At 32.7% G+C, this 26,539-nt stretch overlaps 1 protein-coding gene across 1 annotated transcript; it reads left to right on the plus strand.

The window, feature by feature from the left end:
- Positions 1 to 18,104: 18,104 nt before the first annotated feature.
- On the plus strand, positions 18,105 to 21,743 carry LOC110688951 (myb-related protein 306-like). Its single transcript, XM_021865698.1, has 3 exons — positions 18,105 to 18,474; positions 19,135 to 19,264; positions 20,607 to 21,743. Exons 1-3 carry the CDS (start codon positions 18,342 to 18,344, stop codon positions 21,409 to 21,411), a joined length of 1,068 nt encoding a protein of 355 aa, XP_021721390.1. The 5' UTR covers positions 18,105 to 18,341; the 3' UTR covers positions 21,412 to 21,743.
- Positions 21,744 to 26,539: the final 4,796 nt, after the last annotated feature.

Here is a 26,539-nt window from a genome sequence, read left to right on the forward strand (position 1 = left end):
GAATAATTTAATTATGGTTCAATTATTATTTTAAATGTGATTTAACATATAGAATTATTATAAAGTTGTTTAATTTGCTAAAGAATTACCTAAAAGATCCGATTTTCCCTTATGTGTTCGAAAATTCGAAACCCCCAAACCCTAATTTGAAATTTTTCGAAACCCTAAACCCTAAAATTGTGATTTTGTGTTTTTGTTTTGATTTAATTCGATAACCTATGTGATTTATGATTTTAATCTATTTGATTTCATGTTAAATTATGTAATTTTCATGATCAAATTATTTAATTTAAGAATTAAGTTGAATTGGGGATTAATTTCATGAAGAACCCTAATTTCAAGATTGAATATGATTTAATTTTGAAATTAATTGGACCACATTAAAATTAATTTAGTTTTTAACAAAAGAATTGTTTTAATTTAAATTAAAATAAAAAAAAGGGGAATTGTGTGCGACAGCCGCGGCTGGGTGGCACAGCCACGGCGGATGCCGCTGCAGGTGATCCAAGAAAAGAGGCGGGTTAGGGCAGCAGCTCGGGTCAGGAGGAGCAGCAACAACAGCACCGTGCAATAGTTGCGCATCACTACAGCTGCTACTGTGCAGTGTACACCTGTCGGTGCACGACCACGGTGGCTGGCTTCGGCTGGCCACACCACGGTGGCTGGCGCACTATTTTCAAATTTTTTTATTATTTTATTTTAATAAAATTAGATTTTAAAATTAAAAGGATAATTTTTTATTTTAAAAGATATTTATATAAGTTAAAGTTGTTAATTTTGTTAAGTTTGGATAATTATTTAGCAAAAGATTCTATATGGATAATATTTGATTAAATAATGAGATTATCCCATAATTATTTTAGGATAATAATTGATTTAAAATTATGTGATTGGCTAGGCAATTAGGATAGTTACTCCTAAATTAGTTAGGATAATCGTGGAAAAAACATGATTTATCTTCCATAATTAAAATAAGATTTGATTCTATCTCATACCTAAGATAGAATATATGACATTTTATGATTGGTAATGAATAATATATGATATTATCTAACTGCAGTAATTTAATTAAAATATGAGATATTTAGGAGCCATGTTTCCTTAATTGTGAACCTTTGATATTGTAGTTTAAGAAAGCATGATGAGTGATTTATTATATGTCATCTATCTGTTATTTATTGCTATATATAGACTACTATGTCCCTTAGATTCTAAATACAATCTGCGCATCGTGACGTATTTTTGTAATCTAAATACGATCTGCGTACCGTTAAATATTTTTGTAATTTATTTTAATTTTATTTAAGTAGTAGATAGAATATAATAGTATTACAGGTTGCAGTTGATCCAAGAAGCCAATGGAGTGAAGGCCCAATGGAGCATGATGGATGAGATCCATGAAAGTTCAAGTTGGAGTTTTTTTTATTAGTTTTCTTAGGATTAAGGGGCCATACTATGTCATGTTTTATCTATGCATTAGTAGATTATGCATGTTAGATATTATTGATGTTTGTGATGATGCGCTGGAGTTCACTAAATAATAACAACATAATAAATCTAGGTCCCGGTAATATTGAGGTTGCTTTTCCAATCAAAAACACAATAAACTTTGATATTTATGATAGATCATCACTACAAAATTAAGTCAATATAGTATCAACTAAAATTTGTTGCTATTCATCAAAAATTTGTTGCCAACTCTATTTAGCAACGGGTTGGAAACGAAAATTTATTGTTGCTAAAAGGCTTGTTGCCATGGGATTTTGGCTACCAGTTTCAAAGCAATTTTGTTGCAATATTTATTGCATCCATTTAAATATAGTTTAATTTCCATGATGGTTGCTGTTTTTGGTGCATTCGTTGCGAACTTGGCAACATATTACCATTGGTCGTTGCTAAAATTAGCAACAAATTATTATAGTTAGTTCCTAAAATAGCAACAAATTATTAATATTGGTTCCTAAAAATAGCAACAAATTATTAAATTAGTTCAAAAAAATAGCAACAAATCATAATTATTGGTTGCTATCAACACTACGAGACAAAATCTAATCTCTATTAGCAATTCGGTTAAACTCAATCCCGGGCTTACCAATCTGAAATCTCACTCAGGTCAGGTCAACTAGGCTCGACTTTGCATGTAAGGCTCAGTCTTAAGAATCGCAATTGGTATTAGTTAAACTTGTGACCTCAAAGTCACATGGTGAATCTCTTACCAACTATACAAAGTACTATATGTTTACTTCTATGATATAATTTATAATAAGTGAACGAAATATTAGAGACGAAATTGAAAATTTTTTGTCTAAATTATGGACAAAATAAAAAAAAAATCCGTCTCTATTTTATGTCAATATAGCAACAAATAATAAGAAGAGTGTCTTCAAATAATTTTATACATATTAGTAAAAACTGACCTACATATAAATTAACAACAAAATGTAACACAACTTGTTTCCAATGGCAACAAATAAAAAAATATGTTATCATCTAGCAACAATAGTTTAGACGACTAGTTTCTAATGGCAACAATTCAAAAATTCATTGCCTTTGTTTGTTTATAAATCAATACAAATAAAATATTTGTTGTCATAGTTTGTTACTATATGGCAACAAAAGAAAAATATGATGCCATCTAGTAACAACTAGTAAGGCAATTTGTTTTAAATAGCAACAAATCAAAAACATGTAGACATTTATTATTAAAAAAACTAAAGCATAAAATGTCGCTTTTAATTAGGCAATGAAAAAAAATTATATTCGTTGCTATTTAGCAATGTTTTAAAAATTTGTTGCCAAACTTAGTTGCTAAAAAGCTTTTATTTTTGTAATGCATGCCAAAGCTAGGTGTCATTTTATATCTTGGGAGAGTTGGGGTAAATCAAGTTTTACAATTTTAATTGGTTATACTCAATAAGGTTACCTAAAGAGTTTAGAACCTTGAAGCAAAGGGTAATAATTAAACATGTAATGATTAATTATTCAAACAACAGCTACAAGAGTTGTAATCAGTAAAGAGTTTACTCACCTTGAAAATGTAATAGTTGATGGTAGGGCCAAAGTGTGGTCAATTATTGCACAAATAAAGGGTCTTGGAATCATTTAATTCAATTGAGATCAATTAATATTAAATAAAAGGTTTTAAAGTTACCTATATTAATACGCTTAAGGTGCTTTAAATTTTATTAAACATAATTATTGAACTTTGCCTCGTTTTGATTTTGTAGATGAATAGCTTTAACGACAACACTAACTTGCTAACCAAACTAAAAACAAGGCTTAACCTCAGAAACTTCAGGGAATGGGAAAAAAGAGCTAAGAAATGTTCTTAGGAGCCACAAGCTTGAGGCTCGACTCTATATTCCTATTGATAGTAGATTCACAGTTGGTTTCACTCCTGATAGGCATTCGAAAGATGTTTCGGATGCAGAGAAATTCAAGGAACTCAAATTAGCATCCATTCAACTTTGTTGGAAAAGAAGGTTTGTTCAAGGACTATGATTTGACCAATCTGCACAATTGTCTTCGTTCCATCTATCGAGGTGGCATTGGGGCTTTAGGAAGTGGAGGCAACAACGATGAGAATGTTAGAGAGATCGTCAACTCGATCCTTCCAATGTACTACTCCTGGACTGACAGTGTAAGGTTTGAGACTTACAATATTGATTGTAAGATAATGGCTAAGAAACTCATTCCTGGTCAGTTAGTTAAGAACCATGTAAAGGAACTGATTGATTCATTCAATCAGATGGATATCTAAGGGAGACAATTTGACGATGACTTTGCTCATGACACTATTCTGTTCTCACTCCATGATGGATTTGATCTCGTCAAGCTTATTCATGATGATGAAGGCTCGACAGTGACACTAGTCATCAACCACACAGAGGAGTACTTGAAGAAGGAGGGAAGCCAATGTTTCTATTGAGGTAGGTGGTCTTGCCACACACTAGGGTGTCCCCATTACACACCAGTAAAAACGAAAGGTAAGGATTTATCTAATGTCTTTATTGTTGAAATCAATCTTACCTCTTCTATAAATAGGGCATTCTATACCGGTTATGGTGCTCACATTGTTAATAACATGCAGGGCTTGAGATAGAGTAGGAAGTTAGCTGAAGGGGAAGTCACACTTCGAGTAGGAAATTGAGCAAAATTTGCTGCACTTGCTATTGGAAACTATCATTTGAGACTTCCGTCTGGTCTTATTTTGGTGCTTAATAACTGTTATTATGTCCCTACTATTACCAAGAACATTATTTCAGTTCCTGTTTTAGATACTAAAGGTTTTTCTTTTGAAATAAGAGACAAGAGTTATTTTATTTCCAAAGAAAATATGTTATATGCTAACGCAAAATTGATTAATGGTTTGTATGTCTTAGATTACACAACTCATTTTTACAACATTGATCAGAAAAATTACAAAACACATGAATCAAACCAAACCTTTTTATGTCATTGTAGGTTAAGTCATATAAACCAATCGCGCATCCAGAAATTACAAAAGGATGGACTCCTAAATTCATTTGATTATGAATCATTTGAGAATTGTGAGTCATGCTTGTTAGGTAAAATAACCAGGTCACCTTTTACTGGAAAGGGTGAAAGAACTTGTGAAATTTTAAGCCTCATAAATACGGATGTATGTGGACCAATGAGTTCAAAAGCTAGAGGTGGTTTTAACTACTTCATTACTTTTACTGATGATTTAAGTAGGTATGGACATATCTATTTAATGAAGCATAAATCGGAATCCTTTGAAAATTTCAAGGAATTCCAGAATGAGGTACAAAACCATCTTGGGAAGACAATTAAAGCAGTGCGATCTGATCGTGGTGGTGAATATTTGACCCAAGAATTTGATGAACATCTGATTAATTGTGGAATAATTTCACAGTTAACTCCTCCAAGAACACCACAGTTGAATGGTGTTTCAGAAAGAAGGAATCAAACTTTACTTTATATGGTTCGATCCATGATGAGCTTTATTGATTTACACATATAGTTTTGGAGATATGTATTAGAAACAGCTGTGAACATACTGAATAGAAGACCCGTCCAAAGCAGTTGAGAAGACTCCATATGAGTTATGGACTGGAAACGTTCCAAAGTTGTCTTATCTTAATATTTGGGGATGTGAAGCCTATGTAAAACGTTTACAAGGCGATAAACTAGGCCCTAAATCAGAAAAATGTTTCTTTGTGGGTTATCCCCAAGAGAAAAAAGGGTATTACTTCTACAATTGTGAAGATAACAAAGTGTTTGCTGCTCGTGATGGTGTCTTTCTAGAAAGAGAATTTATTTCTACAAAGTCAAGTGGGAGTAAAGTGGTTCTTGAAGAAATTTGAGACGAGCAACAAATGGATGTGGATAACAGCACATCAGAGGCGAGGGCGCATGAGTCGACTAATACAAAAAATCATGTATTGGAGTAAGCTATTTCAACTAGCAAGACTTCTATCGTCCCACTTGAATCTAATTCTTGCGAAAATCTTCAAAGAGTTGAAGAGAATAATTCTATTGTTTCTCCTACCCCACGTAGGTCTTTTAGAAGCAGAAACAAATAGTTTATTGAGGTTTTGTTAACTAAGGATTCTGAAATCTTCTTATTGGAGGATGAAGAGCCTACAACCTACAAGCAAGATTTGGCGAGCCCCAACTCAGATAAATTGATTGAGCCCATGAAGTCTGAAATGGAATCAGTGTCTGAAAATGTTGTGTGGACCCTTGTAGATTTGCCAGATGGGGTAAAATCCATTGGATGCAAGTGGGTCTACAAGATTAAAACAAACAAGGATGGAAATGCCTACAACCACAAAGCAAGACTGGTTGTAAAAGGACAAACAGATTCATGGTATTTACTATGATGAAACCTTTTCCCCGGGCCAGTAGCTATACTTAAGTCCATTCGAATTCTTCTAGCGATTGCTGCATTTTCAACTATGAAACCTGGTAGATGAATGTCAAAACCTCCCTTAAATGGGTTCTTGACGGAGAAAGTGTATATGACACAACCTGAGGGTTTTGAAGATCCAGACAATCCTGGAAAGGTATGCAAACTTCAAAAATCCATTTATAGATTGAAGCAAGCATCAAGGAGTTGGAATCTTTGTTTTGATGAGGCAATCAAACAGTTTGGTTTTCTCAAAAGTGAAGAGGAACCTTGTGTATACAAGAAGTCTAGTGGGAGCAGCGTGGTTTTCTTAGTCTTGTATGTAGATGACATACTACTCATGGGGAATGAGATACCAATGCTTTAGTTAGTCAAGGAATGGTTGAAGAGTTGTTTCTCTATGAAGAACTTGGGTGATGCCGAGTACATTTTGGGAATCAAAATCCATCGAGATAGGTCTCGAAGGAAGATTGGATTGATTCAAGAGACTTATATTGATAAGATTCTTGACAGGTTTGAGATAACAAACTCCAAGAGAGGATTTCTCCCCATGTCCCATGGCATTACGCTCAGTAAATCACAGTGTCCTATTATGCCAGACGAGATGAGACGTATGGCTATCGTACCTTATGCTTTGGAAGTAGGGTCGATAATGTATGTCGTGATTTTTACAAGGCCAGATGTTGCATATGCCTTAAGCATGTGTAGAAAATTTCAGGAAAATCCAGGTGAAGCACACTGGACAGCTGCCAAGAACATCCTTAAGTACTTGAGAAGGAACCTGCCCTAATAATAGGCCTCTACTTTATTCTACTCGTATTCATGTGCGCTTTCTGACTAACATGCAATCAATAGGATTACCCTAAACATGTTTATCTATGTTGGTTGAATATTAATGCACAAACAAAACTATTATTGGCGATCACTTGAATTATAATCAAATTAACCCTAAACAAGATTATAACTTAGGGAAATTCTCAACGGTGCTCTTGAGGTTTTTCTTTTTCTGAATGTTAAACAGCAAAAAAAAAAAACAAACTATCCTTGGTAATCATGAAATTATTACATAAAGTTATTTATAACATTAATGATAGTTTTGTATTAAAAGTTAACTATGGTTAGGTTTATTTTAATTTTTTACAATTAAATAAAAGTTTTTTTTTAAAAAAACAAAAGTCAGCCACCACCAATTGCCAACCTTCCTCCCTGCCATGGTGCTACCCTCGCCACCCTTGACGCCACATCTGCCGACACCCAGACCTTGACTCCACCCTCGCCGACGCCCTGGCCTTTCCAGCAGTTGTCCCTCCCCTAAACCACCGCTCCATCCCCCAAACCCCCTCTTTTTCTCACCGAAACCCCATTGAAACCCTTCCCCTAATTCATAACCCCAACCGCTCCAACCCGCCGCCTCCACCTACGCCCAAACGACCAGCCCCGATGCGGCTCACTCGACGTCGGTCACACTAGACCCCCAATGCCAGTCGGTCCAGACCTTGAAGCCTATCAGCGCGACCTTCTATCCCCGTGAAATACTCCAAAAACCATCTCCAACCCTCGAAAAAACCCCAGTCGGAACCCTAGCCATGGATGGGAAGGTCTGGTTAAGGTTTTTAAGGGATGGTGTGATGATTCTAGGGGAATTCGTGGGGGAGGGAGGGGGGTTTCGGGAAGGGAGATACGATTGGGGAGGGGGTTTAGCACGACGAAGGTGCCGAGGAAAAGGGGTATGGGTGCGCCGGTGGAGTATTGGGTGGTAGGTCGAGGGATGGCGTGAGGGGTGGCTGCCTACTGGGTTGGTGGGGGATGGGTGGTGTTTTTTTTTTTTTTTAAAAAATTATTTAACTATTAATATAGAACTAACCCTAGTTAAAGAATATATCCTAAAATATATCATTAATGCTATTGTTAATATATATTAAGAATTTATGATTACCAAATATAATTGAAAATTCTAGTGTTTACCATTGAGAAAAATAAAAAGTTAATGAGCATCATTGAGAATTTCCCTATTAATTATCTTATTAAGCGTGATTACAAGTACAAATTCCCTTTAAACATGCATAAAAGGCGTGATCAAGCAATAACAATAAATATATCAAGCAACATAATAATCATAATCATCATCATAATCCAAATAATTATAATCATAATAACAATCATATTAAAATAAAGCATAATAATAACAAGATACTAGGCATGATACTAACAAGATTAATAACAAACCCTAGCATGTCACTAAAAAATAAAGATCAAAGCTTTAGCCCTAACATGATACTAACATGCTATTAAGAAAAAAAAATAGGAAGCATTCTTTAATCATACTTGATATTATGAATTTTTAGTTGTTATCCTAAACATGTACTAGGAAGCAATAAAACATCCTAACATGATACTAGGAATCAAAATAACAATCTAAACATGATTTCTATATCAAAAGATCAATAAATCAATTAAAGCACTTACTTGGATGCCTTGTACCTCTTTCTAATAACAAAATACACACGTTACTAACTTCAAGGAAAATAATAAAACAAATAATTAAATTAAATAATTGAAATAGAGATTTAGGACCAAACCCTCAGAAATATCAAACTTTTCACGTCTAAGGTGAAGAAAACTTCGAACTTGGCTAAGTATGTCTAGTGCTAATGTATGATGAATTTTGTTTGTAAAAGGCTAGGCTAGAAAGAGGGATAGAGAATCAAGAAATTCTTGATGAGAGTTGATGGTTAAAAACAGAGGTCTAATGACGCTATTTATAATGAAAACAGTCCGGATTTGATAAAAAAAGAATAAGAGTTTGCAAAGGAATAAAACACGTCGCTGTCACCGCAATAGCCCTTGTCGCCGTGCGACAGGGCTTGTCGCTGCATGACAGAGTCTGTCGCAGGCGCTGCAAGACAGTTTTTGCGGATTTTGTTTTTATCATATCTATTGTCTAGAAGTCCAAATAAGGAATATAATATGTCGTTGGAAATCTCTTGAAGTATAATTTCCAACCCAATTAGAAAAAGATTAAAATATTTTGTAGATAAAAATATATGGCCGAAATAGTGGAAGGGTGTCAGTTTTGGATAGAGTTTCATATTTCATTCATATTTTTTTTTGTTATAGCTCGGAATTAATATTATAATATATCATTGGAAAGATAATTTCAAGATCTATCCAACCATATAAGATTTAGATAAAGATTATGAGGCACAAAAATTATATCTGACTGTCTTTGAACATCTTTAAATTATAATAGAATTAGGATTAAAAAAAAGGAAAGTTTTTATAAAAGGAAAGTTTTTATTTAACTCAAATTCTTTAATCTTATCTTTTCAAAAAGGATAATTAAGATCTTTAAGAAACTTATAGAAGCTTCTAATTAATCTTAATAAGTTTAGAAATATGATTAGACCTTTGAACCCTCCACATGATCATTGGGCCGTAGGTAAAAACTGGTTTGGGCCCAGTTTAGTATTTTGGCCATAACTTCATCATTATTCGTCGGAATTGAGCTTATAATATATCGTTGGAAAGGTCTTTTCAAGCCCCATCCAAATCCACCATTATTGGACCCATATCATGGACCAAACTAAACTAGAATGCACGTTTTTCAAAAATAGGGTAAGAAAAGAAATATATTCAAAAACAGAAAGAAGAGATATTTTAATCAAAACATTCTCATCACTAGACTTTTCACACTTTCACCTCGTTCGATAATCAAATGCCATGAAATGTATTCATCACTGGGTTTGGTTTTGGGGAGACACATTTGGGTGTCTACAGCGCTGTTGCAGACTCTACGATAGAATTAGAGTATTTGGCTACAGTTGAAGCAACAAAGGAGACAATTTAAATAAAGAAGTTCCTAAATGAGCTGGACATTGTACCAAGTGCTTAGAAAGGAATTGAGTTGCATTGTGACAACAATGGCACCATTGCTCAATCAAAGGAGCCAAGGTCACACTTCAAATCCAAACATGTCAAGAGGAAATATCACTTCATTCGAGAGATCGTTGGTAGAGGAGATGTCAAGATGTGCAAAGTTCATACGGATGAGAACATCGCTGATCCTCTTACTAAACCCCTTCCATTGCCTAAGCATGAGAAACATGCTAGTGCAACTGGATTGAGGCTAATGATGTAATTTAAGTTGTATTAGTTTTTGAGAAAAACTTATTACATATGTAATACATTCATTTGCAGAGTTATGATTAATTAGAAATTCATTATTTCTCTTATTTAATTATGGTTTTGATATTAAATAAAATATCCAAAATAATTATGGATTGATGGGCTCATCAGGTTGATGACCTGGTGAATGAAACCCCATAGGTGAACAAAATCCATATATTATTTAAGTTCCTAGTTTGAAATCATTAAAGTGGACATAGAAAATTTCAATACAAGGACTAGCATGTAAGATTGATTGGATATCGCAATTTCATGGGCTATAGGAGCGTAATGAAGCTCGGTCAATCACATGGATATGCATGCATGTTGCATGATCGAACTATAGACCTACTTTGAAGTTCAAGTATAGAGCTTCCGGATATATTAGTGGATTCCTTTGACATGAGTGGAACACTAATTCTATTAAATAATTGATTTGATTGTGGTACATTCAAACGTCCTCCCATAACTGGAGATTATAAAGGATGTTTACTAGTTAATTCAAGAGTTGAGTGGGAGCTTTGGTTGCTACAAGATTGGATTGAGTCTACCTATTTAATTAGGAATGTGTCTTGGCACTACTAGAAATAGAATTATTTTCGACGGATTGATTTCGACGAACACCTGATTCCGTCGGAAACATAGGAAATTCCGACGAATTTTTATTCCGTCAGACATTTACGACGGATTCTAAAGATCCGTCGGAAATTTCCGACGGAATATAAATCCGTCAGAATAAATGGGCTTTCCGATGGAATTTTCCGTCGGAAATGTAATTTTATGACGGAATTAAAATCCGTCGAAAATTTCCGACGGAATATTCTGTTGGAATATATTTTTAAAAAATCTACAAACCCTAATATTAAGCCCCCCCCCCTTTATTTCACCCCTCAGCCGTTTTTTTTTTCACTTTCCGCTTTTCATTTTGTTTCCTTTCTTCTTCTGATTCTTTCTCATCTATGGCCTCCTCCTCCTTTAGCTTCGGTCTCCTTCTCCCTCCTCTTTCTCTTCTTTCCTCTCCTTTGTACTTGCTCTCCGTCATCTCACCCACGATCCAACATCCTCTCCTTCGTACTTCCTATTCGTCATCGTCTCACGCCGTTGCCACCCCTATTTGTAAGGTTTTTGATTTTATAAGGTTTTTAAGGTTAAATTTGATAGTCAAAACTCTAGGTCTAGAGTTTTTATTGTCGAATTAAGCCTTATTAACCTAAATTTGGTGAAATTCGACGCTAATTTCATAATTAAAGGTATGTTTTGATATTTTTAACGCTCTTTCTTTTGTTTTATTATTTTTTTTTAAATTTGGGTTCTAGTGGCTCGTTGGTGGTTTTAGGTTTAGTTTAAGGGTGGGTTGAGGGAGGTGGTGGTGGGTGCCGCCAGGGCTAAGAGTTAGGGTTAGGGTGGGGTGGGTTAATTTAGTGAGAGAAGGTTGGTTTGTTTAGGGTTCGGTCGTGTCTGGGTTAGGGGTTTGGGTGTTGTAGGTTGGTTCAGGGTTAGGTTTTGAGTCTGGGTTAGGGTTTAGGTCTGGGTTAGGGGTTTAGGTGTTTTAGGTCGGGTCTGGGTTAGGTTTGGTTTTTTGAGGTGGGTTAATTTAGTGTGTGGCGCTGGTTTTGTGGTGGTCTATAGTGGCGGTGGTGGTGGTCTGATGTGGTTGGTGGTGGCAGTGGGTTAAGGTTTGAAAAAGTTGGTTTGGTTGGGGTTGACAAAGCCTTTATGGGTGGTTGGAGGTGTGATACGCCGTGCCGGTGGTGGTACGACATATTTTTTTTAATTTCCCAAAAATAATTTCCGACGGAACTCCCGTTGGAAATTTCCGATCGAATTGTAAATTCCGTCAGAAATTTCTGACGGAATTAGCCGGTGCCAGAAATTGTCTCACGACAGAAAATTTCGTCGGAATTTCCGTCTGAATAGTGTTTTCGACGGAATTTTCGTCGAAAAAGGTGGTTTTTCCTGCCAAGGCGTTTCCGACAACCATTTCTAACGGAATTCCGTCGGAAACACCTTTTCCGACGGATTTCAAGGTGTTTCCGACGGAATTTTTCCGTCGAAAAAGGGCTTTTTTCTAGTAGTGTGGCCCCTTGAAGAGGGAGAATTCAAAAAATGCATGGCCGTGCTTAAATGGATTACATAGTAATCATTTGTCTTGTAATTCTAACTCAGATTTCAAGAAAAGATTTGTAGATTAATATGATCACGACATGGGATGCAATCATATTATCAAATCGACACACATTGACTCAAGGAATTTGAATATTGCGCACTTGTCTCAGACAAGTAAGAAATTGAAGGAGTTATGTCTTTGATAAATGCAATTACTAGATATATCAAGTATCACTATTATGGAGATAATAAATTCGTTCTTTTGGGTCGTCGTTTTCTATTGCTAGATTATGATAAATGATCTTTAGGCTAGTCAAATAGTCCAAACCCCTTTAGAATGGATCCTATGAGGCCACACATTAAGAGTATTGGGTTAAACAAGTTAGAGGCCCATAAATGGGCCTCATGAGATTATGACAAACCATATCGAGTGTTGGGCTAGAGTAGGTTGATTAGGATTAGGAGTTTGGGCTTGACATGGACTCTTATTTAGAGATGTGATCTATAAATAAGATCCATGACTTAGATTGACATAACGATTGACAAGTCAGTTAATTGTAATTCAAGCAACCAAGTCCCAAAACCCTAATCCTCTCTCTCTCTCACTCACGGCCCTCTCTCTCTCCTCCCCTCATCCGTACGGTCGACCACTTGTGGTGGCTCGTGTGGTGGTTTGTTGTTGGTTTGTTGTTCTCTTTTCTCCGTAGAAGGTCAATTGAAGGGTTCAATTGCAACTAACTAGCATTAGTGAAGGTTTAATCCGTGCTCGTGGACCAAGTACAGGAATCACACTTGAGGTTCTTTGTCTCCCTAGTTCTTGCTCAATCATACGTGGAATCACGCTTCAAAGGTATAATTACTTATTCTTTATGTGTTATGCATTGATTTTGGTTATTAGATGCTTATGAATATAATTCATGAAATTCCGCTTAGTGTATCTAAATCCCTACAAAATCAACATCTAATTAATATCTTATTCTATTTTATACAATAGCAAAAACAAATAGTCAAGTTGTCCTAAAAGTCAAATCATGTCAAATTTTAGGAATGGAGGTAGTACAATACCCTACGAGTTAAAGCTACTAATTATATTCATGATAAATTAAACATGTGCACCCAAACAATGTATATTAGATATATAGTGTACATGCTAATTTAAACATGTGCACAAACAAAACAATCAATGTATACTAATTATATAATGTTAATTTCTATCAATGATTAATTAAGTACTCTCTCCAATCTCTTCTTTTTAATATTACTCACTTTCATTTTGTGTGGTCACCAATATTTTTATGTTTAATTAATTATAACTTTAATTATACTAATGTAAATTATGATCGAAAACTTGATTTGGATACTACATTTATTCTGAAACAATTCTATTAATATAACAATTTATAATTTCTTATATACTTTTTTTTTTGACAAAATAATTTCTTATATACTTGAATATGCTATAAGGTTAGTTTTATGAACTTGAATATGCTATAAGGTTAGTTTTATGAACTTGAATAGCTATTCTTGCAATAACAACAGAACTATCGAGGGGTGACCACAATACATTGCTTGGATAGGTGGTGGACTGGTGAAGAACTAGCTTTTGGGAAGTCTAAAGAGTCGATATGCATTCTAGAATGACATTCGTTAGATATCTTGAAACCTCTTAATTGCTATCATCCTGGATTTCCAAATAGTCCAAATTAGTGTAATAACTTTAGGTATGGTTCTATATCTAGATTTAATCGTATTATCGATTTATCTTGTATATCGTACCAACATATATATTTGAAAATGGTAAAGAATATACACAAAATATTCTCACATCCTACTTTTAAATAACCAATTAACCATATATGTCTGTAATGAAGGCAATTGAGCGACGAATTGACTTGTAAATAAGAATTAGTTCAAGTATAATTAAATAGGATCGTAGATGATGATATAAGGGTTGTTTCGTTACCAAGTCTATTTCTTCCTTAATTCTTTTATATTTTCAGTTTTGTTCTCTTTTTCTTTTTTGTACCCAAATTATTCCTCATTTGAGTAAAAAAACAACTCCCGTTGATTTATTTATTTATTTATTTTTATTTATTTTTTTTTTTATTGTTGCATTTGGACTTTTATGGTTAATTTTGACTATAAGAATATTGACTATAATTTTTTTTATTTTTTTATTTTTTTTGTAAACGTCAAAATATGTCATGTACTGTAGTTACTTTTTAGATTCGATTACTTATAATTATACATATTCATGATTAAAAATGTGCATTAGAGACTGTAAAAGTCTAAATATAATTCGTAACAAATAAAAGAAAAATTGGAGAAAAAAGAGGGAGTACGAGTATTATGTGATGGGTTGCTTTCTGAATAATTTATTTAGAGATGCACTAAATACAAGGTAAATTTTATTGGAAAAATATTTTTAAAAAACAGTAAGGTTCTATACACTGTCGGTAAGCTCTTCCACAAAATTTGAACATTTTTTTTTTATCTATAGTAGTGACTAGTGAAAGTCAATTTACTATTAGAGCTCCCTCTCTACCATTATGGATAACATTGATTAGTATTGCTGAGTGCTGACAGAATTACTTCACAAGAGTACAAGACCCCTACCAAAATGAAGTTTTTCTTAATGAAATTCAAAGTGTGCAGTGGCGTTGTTCAAATACAACACGTCAACTATTATACTGGATCAAATGAACGAGTAATCTGATAAGAGAGTTGTTACACCTTAATAAGAGAGCTCAAGCTTGAACTTGAGCCGAGCCTAAAGAATGCAAGTAAGCAACAAATAACATTAATAGGTAACTAGGGTTAGTTTTATTTTCTCTCTCGAGGAGTCTGGACTAATTTGAGTTCAGATTAGTCAAAGTCTAATAAGTTCGGGATATGTATGCATGCATGTAAAATCTCAAGCCTTGGATTGGGTAGGTAAACCGGGAACTTAATTAGTTTACTTTGTTAAGATAATGAATGCCATGTTTCAGGGTTGACATTGAGAACCATTACAATTTCGTACAGTACTGGCAATCTCCCTAAATGCAGTGTACACCCATCAACAATTGATGAAATGTTTTGGACTTGTTAATTACGGCATAAAACAACAAGCTTTCAATGCTAGCTTACTATACTCCATAGTTGGTACCACATCATTATCTGTTCTCTTTTTTTACTACACATATTCATCATACTTATCTAGTACACTAATTAAAGTACCTTGCTTAGGTATTCATAATTTATATTCATCATAATTGAATTAATAAAATGGTACGGTGAAATAAATGGAAAATGGTATATGCAGTTCTTTTCTTAGGGATTTATCTAAGAAGATTAAAAAGAAAAGATTAAGAATTATTATACTCTTAATATCATTGTACGATACTTAAAATTTTGTTATATATATAGATCATATCTATTTAATCTTCTAAATGCAACCCTAAGGATACTGCATTTATCGTTTTCCTTTCTTCCCCCTTTTTATTTGATCATGAAAAAATTTCTAAGTTTGCTAGAATCTCTAATTTACTACATTACATAAGTATAAAAATATGAAATTCGAAAAGCTTAAGAATGATAAACAATAATAATGTGGGTGCATGATTTTGTCATGTATAATATGTGGACCTTTTTTTTAACCTGCTTTGCTTGTGATTTACTTTGTATACAATACAATATATAATTAAACAATAATAATATCAGCAGTTGAATCATGATTATTTTCCTATGATGATATACACAGTAAAAAATTTATTTAATGTTTATATGCAAATGTAAAATGTATTAAGTACGGAATACATCATAATGAAAAAAGGATATGGTGAAAAAATTTAAAATGTACCCTTCGTTACTTTTTACGAGTAATCTTTATATTTGGAATCTCTTTATGGAAGAAAAAGGTCAATGCGTAAAGATTAAAAAGTGATGAAGGGAGTATATTTCTTATGAAAACATGCAACAACAATACATCATCAGTCCAGCACAGCCATTGGGGCTATTTAATGCAAACCATATTGAATGCCACGCGGTTTTCTGAGGCACACACAAATAGTAATAATAGAGATTAATTGTAATATATGATTCCTTCATTTCATTAAATTACAACATTTTATATTTGTTTCAATTATATAAAATTGTTTTGCTGGAAAAATAATGCAGCATTTATATATATTGAAAGCTTTTAAATTAAATTAAATCCTCTTCTTTATTTTTCTCTTACAACATTTAATAGAATATTTAAGGGTATGTCTTTTAATTGATTGGTGATTTCTTTTCAGTGTTATCAAAGATTTGCAACAGAATTCTTTAACAATAAAATATGTGTGACAAACTAACAGCAGACATTAGGGTTATTTCACAGTTCATTTTCATTAGTCTGTTTCTTTGCTACTTGCTATCAAAATACTACCTCCATTTCATGTTTTTTGTAACTTATGGGTATTATTTGTGAGACATAAAATATTCCAAAGTTGCAAAAAAATATGAAACGGAGGTAGTAAAAGAAAAATAGAGGTTGAATATTGAAGCTTGTGGGTTATTTATTTATTTATTTATTTTTTAACCCTTTCCAACAAAGTATTTTTTTTAAAAAAACAAAAATAAGAATAAATACATTACGTGTTGCATGAGACGTAAACTAGTTGACTTGTATTTACAAGAAGATAGTTGAAATAGAGTAGTAACATAGAGAGTATTTGAAGAGGTCACAAGGCCGGAAAAGGGTGACCATTAATTAGCCTCCTTGTTTAATTTAATATCTTTATTTTGCCCTAGTTACCATTCAAAATTTTAAATCTAGCCAATAAGAATGGTAAAAGAGAAATGGAGGCTGATTGCTAACCCTTGTTGCCTAATTAATTTACACTTCCATAGCAAATTAACCAATATTATATCAATTCGTCTTGTGTGTGGCTAGCCAAGTCATGTGACCACTTAAAAAAAAATAACGAAATAACCCCTATAACATTGACCGAGTAACCCCTACACCATTGACTGAGTAACTCCCTTAATACTGACCAAGTAACCTCTATTACACTCACGAAAGAACCCCTACAATGGCTGGCCACACTGTGTGGCCAACTATATACGTAGTATAAGAATTTGTGTATCTATATTTATATTTATCTAGAAAAAATCAAGTATATAAGCTTATAATAAATGGCATGAAACCGATAACTAGTTGACTTTAACAAACATATAAATAGGTCGGGTTTCAAATTAAACATTGCATGTTCGACTTGAGCTTAATTGGTAAGAAATATTGGTGTTTGATCATGCTCGAGCTCGCTTGATGAGCTTGCCGCTTTTAATATTATTTTACGTTATGAGCTTGGTGGTGTTTTGTAAAAAACTTTCTCATCCTTAGCTTGTGCTTCTTCATGTGTATTTTGAGCTCGAATTACCTTTAAGTAAGTTCGGTTTAGCAAAAATGTTTTGGTACAAAGCAATGAAAAAAATATATACATTTCACAATGAGCTCTAAATGGATGATAAGAAGAGCTTTGTAAGTTAATCCCCAAAATAAATGGAATATGACATGTTTTGAGTAATTCTTGTTTAGTAAACAAGCCTTATATTATATATAGTTCAAATTTGTCCAATTTAAATGAGATTAAACTAATAAGCTTTAACCAAGCTTATTACAAGTTGTTCAAAAATAAACGCATATATGCAACTAACACAGTAACACTACATATATAAAATCTTATACGAGTAGTAGTTATTATAGAACCATTATATTGAGAGTATTTGTCTATTTGACAAGGTCATAGGTGACAATTGATTAGCCTAGTTGTTCAATAATAACTTTACCCTTCTTGTAAGCTTTATTTTGAAATCCAGCCGACTAGTAAATGCAATTTGCTGCCATCTTTTGACTCTCTCCACTCTCATCACATTTCTTTCTTGGACCCCCACTAAAGCTTTTGCTTCCTATATTAATACCTCACTCTTTCTCTCTCTCTTGGATCACCATTATTTCATTTCCTCGCTTAAACAAATTAAGTAGTTCTAATTTCTCTTCTTTCTATTTATGTAGTTTAAGCTTAACCAAAGTACTTGCACCTTTGCTTCACCACTTCAAGATAAAACTCAAATAAGAGTTTATATCATAAACTTTGAATATATAATCACATACATAATATAAAGCTAAAGCTTAAAGCTAAGAGTGTATTGTGAAATGGGAAGACCTCCATGTTGTGATAAAGAAGGTGTTAAGAAAGGACCTTGGACTCCTGAAGAAGATATCTTGTTAGTCTCTTATATTCAAGAACATGGTCCTGGTAATTGGAGGGCTGTTCCTACTGATACAGGTATACTTTTTTCTTCGATTTCTTTAAATCGTACTCCTTTCGTGTCTAAAAGTTTTCCCTGTTTTCAAGTTTTTGTGAGACAATTATTGTCTTGATAACAAGAAGTTATAGAGTAAGGAGATGTATATTGCACACTAAGATGTTGCTACTCCATGAATTTTACTTGTAAATTGTAATTATCTAGATAAAGTCTAATTTCAAGATTAGGGTTTAGGATCTAATCATTTGTTGCCTAAACCCTTTTTTCCTTCTATGTTACTGGATCTCTACTCGAACTCGAGTACTTGTGTTTGACACCGGTATTAATTTGTACATAAGTGTTAGATTTGACTACTTTATAAGTATACAAGTGTTAGATTTTGAGTATCATTAGTTCATTACCCATGTCTTAGTGTCTAAGTCAAGAATTCAAAACGGGTATTTGAAGTAAAATGAAGATTGGAGTTTGAGTAAAAAAAAAAACAGTATCTTTATGTCTTAAGTTCTTAATTGTATCAATACAATAGATTTTGATGTAGGGCAATAGATCTCATTTCTTTCATATTGCTTGATTTGTTCAAATATCAATAAATTAATCTGTAACACATTGAGCATAAAATTAGTTTTTGTTTGATATACTATAAATTATTGACTAATTAAGTGTGTTTTTATTTTGTTTAGGGTTACTTAGGTGTAGCAAGAGTTGTAGGCTGAGATGGACAAACTACCTAAGACCAGGAATCAAAAGAGGCAATTTTACAGATCAAGAGGAAAAGATGATCATCCATCTTCAAGCTCTTCTTGGAAATAGGTAAAAAAAAACAAAAACTCCAATTCCCAATCTTCTTAATGTAATTAATCTTCTGTCCATTTGTTAATTACAGGTCTATAACACAATTAATAGAGCTTAATTCTAGTTGGTTTGTATTATATTACCTCTCGTATCTCCAAAAGTTCTTATTTTGACGGTGATTGTCTCATCAGAAAAAGTCTTTTAGTGACTAATAAAGTAGTCGAAAGTTGAAATTTAAAAAACTAGCTAATCTATCTAAGTACAATAATTTTGATAATATTTCCTTAATAGATCTATGGATATTATTAAATGTAGAATCGGAAAAAAGAAATAAATATTTTTTTGCTTGTTAGGGTAAGACTGTGTACACTTGACTTGGCATGTTAGCATTAGGGTAGAGGTCCCCTAAGAGCAAACTTATTAAATGATTTGGCCCTACACATGCCATCCACAATTACGGTAAATTATGACATGACAGCTTGGATGATTTAGTTTAATAATCCCTCCATTTATTTATTTATTTTTTTAATTTTCCATGTTACATCCAATACACAGTTTTTAATGAACACGTTTAAACATAAATATGTTCAAGTATGTATTAATGAACACGGTTTCAAAAATTAAAAAAAAATGTATTAATGAATGACGCGTAATTTTGTCATGAATTCCTAACTTAATACCATTTCAACCAATATAATTTATCCTTATCTAACGCCCCGCGGCGCTCGTTAGCAAGATCGTTAAAAAAATTCAAGTTACTCCCTAATATTTTTAAATTACACATTGAAATGTCTAAGGTTATATTCTATAGAATATGTTCTTTCTTACTCCGTATATGTTTCGTGATCATTAAGTGATCATCGTATTACATTGTCATAAGAACCTTTCCAGATTTCAAAAAAAATAAAACAATATCTAGTGAAAGGTGTATAAGTTATATAGGTTTTATTTAATATAGTAGTTTTTATTCTTAATTGTAAAAGTAATCTAGAGTAAAATAAGCATAATTACTTTGTGTTTTTACCTAAGGCAGGATATATATCATTAATGAAACTACAAGTATAATTGTACTCTTTTTTAGATCCATCATTTTTTTTATGACCACACATGTGAATATTGAATGTGGTGGCCTTAAACATAATTGTGCAATAATGATCATCATATAGTAGCAAGATTCTCTCACTAATATACACAACAAAGTGTCCCTTTCCTATATTACTCCATCAAATATGAATTGTCACATATACTTGAGTATCAACTTACATTATTTAAATTACAATATCAACATGATTATTTGTTAAATTTCATGTAATTTACGAGGAATAATCGTATGTTAACCATGATTAATTTCGTGTTACAGATGGGCTGCAATAGCATCATACCTTCCACAACGAACAGACAACGATATAAAAAATTATTGGAACACCCATCTGAAAAAGAAGCTAAAAAAGAAACAATCGGATAATAATCATCATCAAAGCTCGAGATCAGATGGATTTATTTCGTCACCTTCTTCTCCTGAAAATCAGAGTTCGAATAGTCGAGGTCAATGGGAAAGAAGGCTTCAAACCGATATTCACATGGCGAAACAAGCCTTATGTGATGCCCTTTCAACAATGGATCAAAAACCAACCTCGAATATGCCTGATATGATGAACTCATCACAAAATATTAGCTTGAATACAAGCCATAATAATAGTAGTAAGCAAGGGCAAACGGCATCATCTATCTATGCTTCGAGTACTGAGAATATAGCGCGATTGCTACAAGGGTGGAACATGAAGTCCCCTAAGAAAGAGCAATCGAGCTCGGTGTCAACGGATCATCACTCTCTTAGTAGCACAATGGAGGTTGAGTATGGCCATGAACAAAAGCCTAAAGTTGCAAGTGATCATAATTTTTCGAAAAATGAGGCGTTTCACTCTTTGTTTGGTACAATCGAATCGAGTGAATCTCCATACTCGGATTTCTCTCAGACAGTGTCTCCGGAGGAGGCTAGCTTCTTCGAGCACGAAAGCAAGCCGTTGAGTGATGGCGGTCGAGGCACGTTGTCCGTGCTAGAGAAATGGTTGTTTGACGATTGTTCAATTCAACACTGTGGACCACAAAGCCAAGTTCATGATCTTATTGATATGCCCTTGCAAGAAACGGCTGATTTTGAATGAGGAATTTATTATTGGTATTATTATTATTATTATTATTATTATTATTATTATTATTATTATTGTTATTATTGAAAGTTTTTTTTCTTAGAAAAATTCTAAGGACAATGAAAATTAAAAAGGGTATCCTCATTTTCATATTCCTTGGAATTTTTCTTAGATTAAAACGTAGATTTTATTTAGTAGGACTAAGTCAACAAGCATAATAATCTTAGCTTGTTGTAACTAGGGCAGACCATTTGTTATTTGTGGGATAATTATTTATCGTAGTGCATGCGAATAATAAGACTCCTGATTCATTTGTTAATCTAGGCATTATATCATTTTCATTGTTATTGTTTATTAACATTATGACGGCATTATTAATTCGCCAGACATTTAAATTTTAGTACTAATGTGCTATCATATTATGGAGTATCTTTAATTTCTAAGTAAGTTAGTGATCGAGATATATTGTAAATAAAGATATACTCGGTATATACAACAAATTTAGGGTGGCCTTATCTCAAAACATGATCATAGTTACTTTTATTACTTCGTATATACTCTCTCCGTTTCATAATGTTAGTCTCATATACTATTTTGGGCGTTTTAAAAAGATATACTCATATTAAATATATTTCATTTATAACATGATTTTTTTTTTGAATTAATAAGTTGTGAATTTGGTTTGGATTGGATTGGATTGGATTGAATCTTAATTCGGTTTGGATTCGAATTGAGATTTCCGAAACCGAATTAATATTATAGGGGTGAAAGTTCGGTTTGCGGTTTGGATTATAGCCAAAACCGAATCCAGTCCGAATTAATTCGGTTTCGGAAATCTCAATCCGAATCCAAACCGAATTAAGATTCAATCCAATCCAAACCAAACCAAATTAATTCGGTTTTTCAAATTAGAATCCAATCCAAACCGAAATTTGTTCCCTTCTTTTGCAACATTCAAATCCGAAACTCAAATTTTACCCGAAAATTCCTACAATCATTTCTTGTTAACTACATTCTTTGTGAGAGATTAAGATATCGAGAAAGGAGAATTGAGAATTAGGTTCTTTTTTTTTTTAAGTTTATATATGAAAGGGGAAAGTGGTTGGATACTTTGAAAAAGAAAATGGGCTTAAAGTATTAGGTTAAAATTCGGTTTGTAATTCGGTTTTCGGTTTTTTAAAACCCCAAACCGAATCCAATCCGTAATCCATATTTTTTAATTTTTCCAATCCGATCCAATCCGAATTCAAAAAAATCCAAACCGAATTACTAATTCGGTTTGGTTTTCGGTTCGGTTCGGTTTTAATCCGAATTATATATATATATATATGAGAAGTTTGTTAAAATGAGAAGGATTTTATATGCATATGTGATTATATTGAATATGGAATTATTTTTTTTCAATTGAATGTGCATATATTTTTCGATTTATATTCGATGTGCATAAAAATTTAACAAACTGTGCATAAATTTACATCTAAATATGTATATTGTTTACTCATCTTATTCATTCACCTTAGAATAGTTTGGCAGAGAGTGCACAAATTCCAATAGACATTTCAAGTTATCCTTTAGATTTAATTTAGTTGCTTAGTTTTCTCATTCATTCACCTAAAAACACCCTAATTATCTTCTCTCTCATCCTCGATCTATTTCCATTAAATAGTTGTGGAACAACATTCATTGGCGATCATTGCGGGGAGCTTCAAAATGAAAATCTGATACACTACAAGAAAAATCACTTTTCGTAACGATTGTTCATTCGCTACAATATGCAAGTATGTTTGTGAAATAATTAAGGATGTCGTATCATTTTTACAATCGCCATGGTTTTCCCATATAAAATCGATACGGAAAGCATAATAATACATATCCACACTATTTTTACACATTTATATAATTTTGAGAAATCGTATCATTTACAATCGCCACTAAATCCTAAAAATCGATACAAAAAGCCTTTTCAACACTAGATATATAAATATTGTTTGACAAAGAATACATAAAATATGTCATAGCTTACTGGTGAAACATTTAATATAAGAGTTTAAGGTTGCATGTTCGAATCTTGTAAAGAGCATACGCATGTTTTTATTTTTTTGAAGAAAATGAGTTGAACATTTATAGCGATTGTAATCGCTACAATAATCACCACGATTAGATGTAGTTTTTCGTATCGATTATTGAGGCCAACCCCAACGATATTGAAAACCACTACTAAAGGCTAAGGCAACGGGGGTATTGTATCGAATGACCATTCGTTGGGAAAGCTTTTTGTTGCAATTACAATCGATACTAAAGGTTAAAATAATCGCTACGAAAAGGTTATTTTCTTGTAGTGATATGATCTAAAATGGTGAAGTTGTTCGCATTCCTTCTACTGGAAAGAAGAATTGAAGGCAAGGAAAATGTAATCATGAAACTTGTGGAACGAAGAGAGAGAAAAGACGAATATATAGTAAAAATTGGGGACGACGGTCGAACTTGAATAGATGGAAGAGAAGCGTGAATTTGTGGGAACTAAGCTCTATAATCAAGGATCTTTGATCAGTAGAGAGATGGTGAGAGAGATGAAGTAGAGTAGCGTGTTTTTTTGTTCTAATATCAACCGCTAGATTGCTCATATGAATGATTAAGATTCCTTCTCATCTTTCTCATTTTAAGATCCTTCTCATTGGAATTATTTTATAAAGGTAAATATCACTGCTATTTATATAGTAATTAAATTTTATAAATAATTTCTTTTAATAAATTTTCAATTAAATTATTTTTTTTTAAAAAAATACTAATGACACGCGAGAAGATGACATGTGTTATTGCTAATGTATCTTTTACTCCGTAGTATATAGTTGATGATTATTGATGATTGATTGCTTTTACATGTTATTTTAGACTTTTATACAATTTATTTACACATTCAGTTATAATACAAAGTATGAGTAAAAAAACAAAGTAATGTACAATCTTGTTAGATATTTCTCTATACATATACTTTAATTATAAATATATTGGTTCAATATTTTTCAATCTTTAAAAAACCAATATATAATGTTTGAATTGTGATTTGAAAAATGTTACCTCCTCATGTTATATTATGTAAGAAGTATGCAACAGAGGATGGATGTGTATGATTTACTTATTGGTAGATTATTTTGATTGTTGAGGATGTCACAAAAATTCGTTATGCATTGTCGACCTGTCTTCTTAATTCCATCAAATATTGTGAAGCTCATAGAATTTTATAGGCACACCATATATATATATATATATAGAAATGGGATCATATGAGACCACATCCCTTATGTGAGAACCCTATTATATGTGAGGAGTAATTATAACCGTTGGATCAATTACATCCAACGACCACAATTAAATCCCGGTCAAACAAAACTACTGTCTTTTTTCTCTCTTCTCCTTCCTCTTTCACGCACTATTTCCTCTCTCCTCACAATTTCACTATTTTCTACTCTCTTTCTCTCTGCTTTTCTCTCTGATTTCTCATCACTACTCCTCCAATCTTCATCAATTGTTTTTCAAGGTGAGTTTATTGTTTATATTTTCGTGTTCATCAATTAATTTTAGGTCACATTCAGTTACATTTTTTGATTTTCATTTTGATTTTCGTTTGATTTTCGCTGATTTCAGCTCACATTGTTTATCAATTTCTGTCGATAATGTTTTACTTTGTTTTTTTCATTGATTTCAGTTTTATTTTCGTTTTTTTGAGTAGTTATCAAGTTGATTTTGCTTATTTTCGTTATTGTCCAGTTTTTTTCGTTTTTTTGGAAACCTACAATTCACTGATAATTTGTGCTATTATGTTCATTTTAGCTTGATTTTAGGTATTTTAATTATTTTGTGTATTTTAATTTGATTTTCGGTTTACTTTAGTTCTCAATTATGTTTTATTTTCTGGTTTTATCTTATTTTTTGTTTGATTATATCTTTATTTGAGTAATTATTAGTTGATTTTAGTTTTCATTTTGCTTCATATGAGTAATTATCTTACATTTTCTTTGTTTTTTTTGGAAACCTAGAAGTAATTGCTATGGATTCTGCAAATGTTCCTCAAGAAAATACAATGTATGTGTTTCTGCTCATTTTATTTTTATTATTTGAGTTATTATTATTTTTGTTGTTGTTGTAGATTAGTTGATTAGTTGTATTACTTGTATGGGAGTTCTTGTAGATTAGTTGATAACTTGTTCATTTTATGTTTTGTTGTTCATTTATGAAATATTAGAATTTTAATTGACAGTTACAAGAAATAAAAAGTTGTAGATTATGTTGGGAAGTAATTTTCAATACATCTAAAACTGCCACAGGTTAATACTTGTATGTGAAAGCAAATAGGAAAAAAAAAACAGTTTAAGATGGGAAGTAATTTTCAATACATCTCTTTTGTTTGTCTTAGAAATTATCACAATCAAAATTCCCTGTGCAATGTTATTACTATCGTCACCACAAAGCTACCAACTTCGTTGTGTACTTAGTTCGGCTTTTCACATTAGAAGCCAAGAAACTGATAGTTAGAAGGCGTTTTACTGTTCGGCTTTTCACATCAGAAGCCTAGAAGTTAGTTCATTATGTTGCACATCAGGTCTTAAAGTATATATCAGTGAGAAAGAATTTGAGTTTAAAAACAAGTTCTCTAACTTCTTCACAGCTTTGAAAGTAGTTGATAACTTGTTCATTTTATGTTTTGTTTTTCATTTTAGCACTAAGTATTTGCTCATTTGAGAAATGAGCATTTAACTATTTGCTCATTTGAGAAATGAGCATTTAAGTTTTGTTCATTTTGTTAAATTAGTAGCTAAGTATTTGCTCATTTGACATCAAGGATACCTATTTTGTTGAGCAGGACATCTGTTGAGACAAATTCTGCTGTTAATGTTGGTGAGCAAGATGCAGCAGGGGCGGGACAGTTAAGAGTTATTGGTGGTGACCAAGATGCAGCAGGGGCAGCACAGTTAAGAGTTGGTGGTGACCAAGATGCAGCAGGGGCATCACAGTTAGGAGTTGTTGGTGGTGATGAAGATGCGGCAGGGCCAGCACAATTAGGAGTTGTTGGTCGTTCTACACAGCCACAATATAAAGTAATGAGTTTCAAGACAGGATCTTCTAATGACAAAGGAAAAATGGT

The sequence above is a fragment of the Chenopodium quinoa genome, unplaced genomic scaffold (genome assembly GCF_001683475.1).
Source record: "Chenopodium quinoa cultivar QQ74 unplaced genomic scaffold, ASM168347v1, whole genome shotgun sequence".
NCBI lineage: Eukaryota > Viridiplantae > Streptophyta > Magnoliopsida > Caryophyllales > Amaranthaceae > Chenopodium > Chenopodium quinoa.

What these genes read in the sequence shown, in the direction of transcription:
- LOC110688951 (XM_021865698.1), top strand. Translation starts at nt 18,342, where the DNA reads ATGGGAAGACCTCCATGTTGTGATAAAGAAGGTGTTAAGAAAGGACCT. An exon ending in GGCTGTTCCTACTGATACAG is followed by an intron (nt 18,475 to 19,134) that starts GTATACTTTTTT and finishes TATTTTGTTTAG; the next exon opens with GGTTACTTAGGTGTAGCAAG. An exon ending in CAAGCTCTTCTTGGAAATAG is followed by an intron (nt 19,265 to 20,606) that starts GTAAAAAAAAAC and finishes TTCGTGTTACAG; the next exon opens with ATGGGCTGCAATAGCATCAT.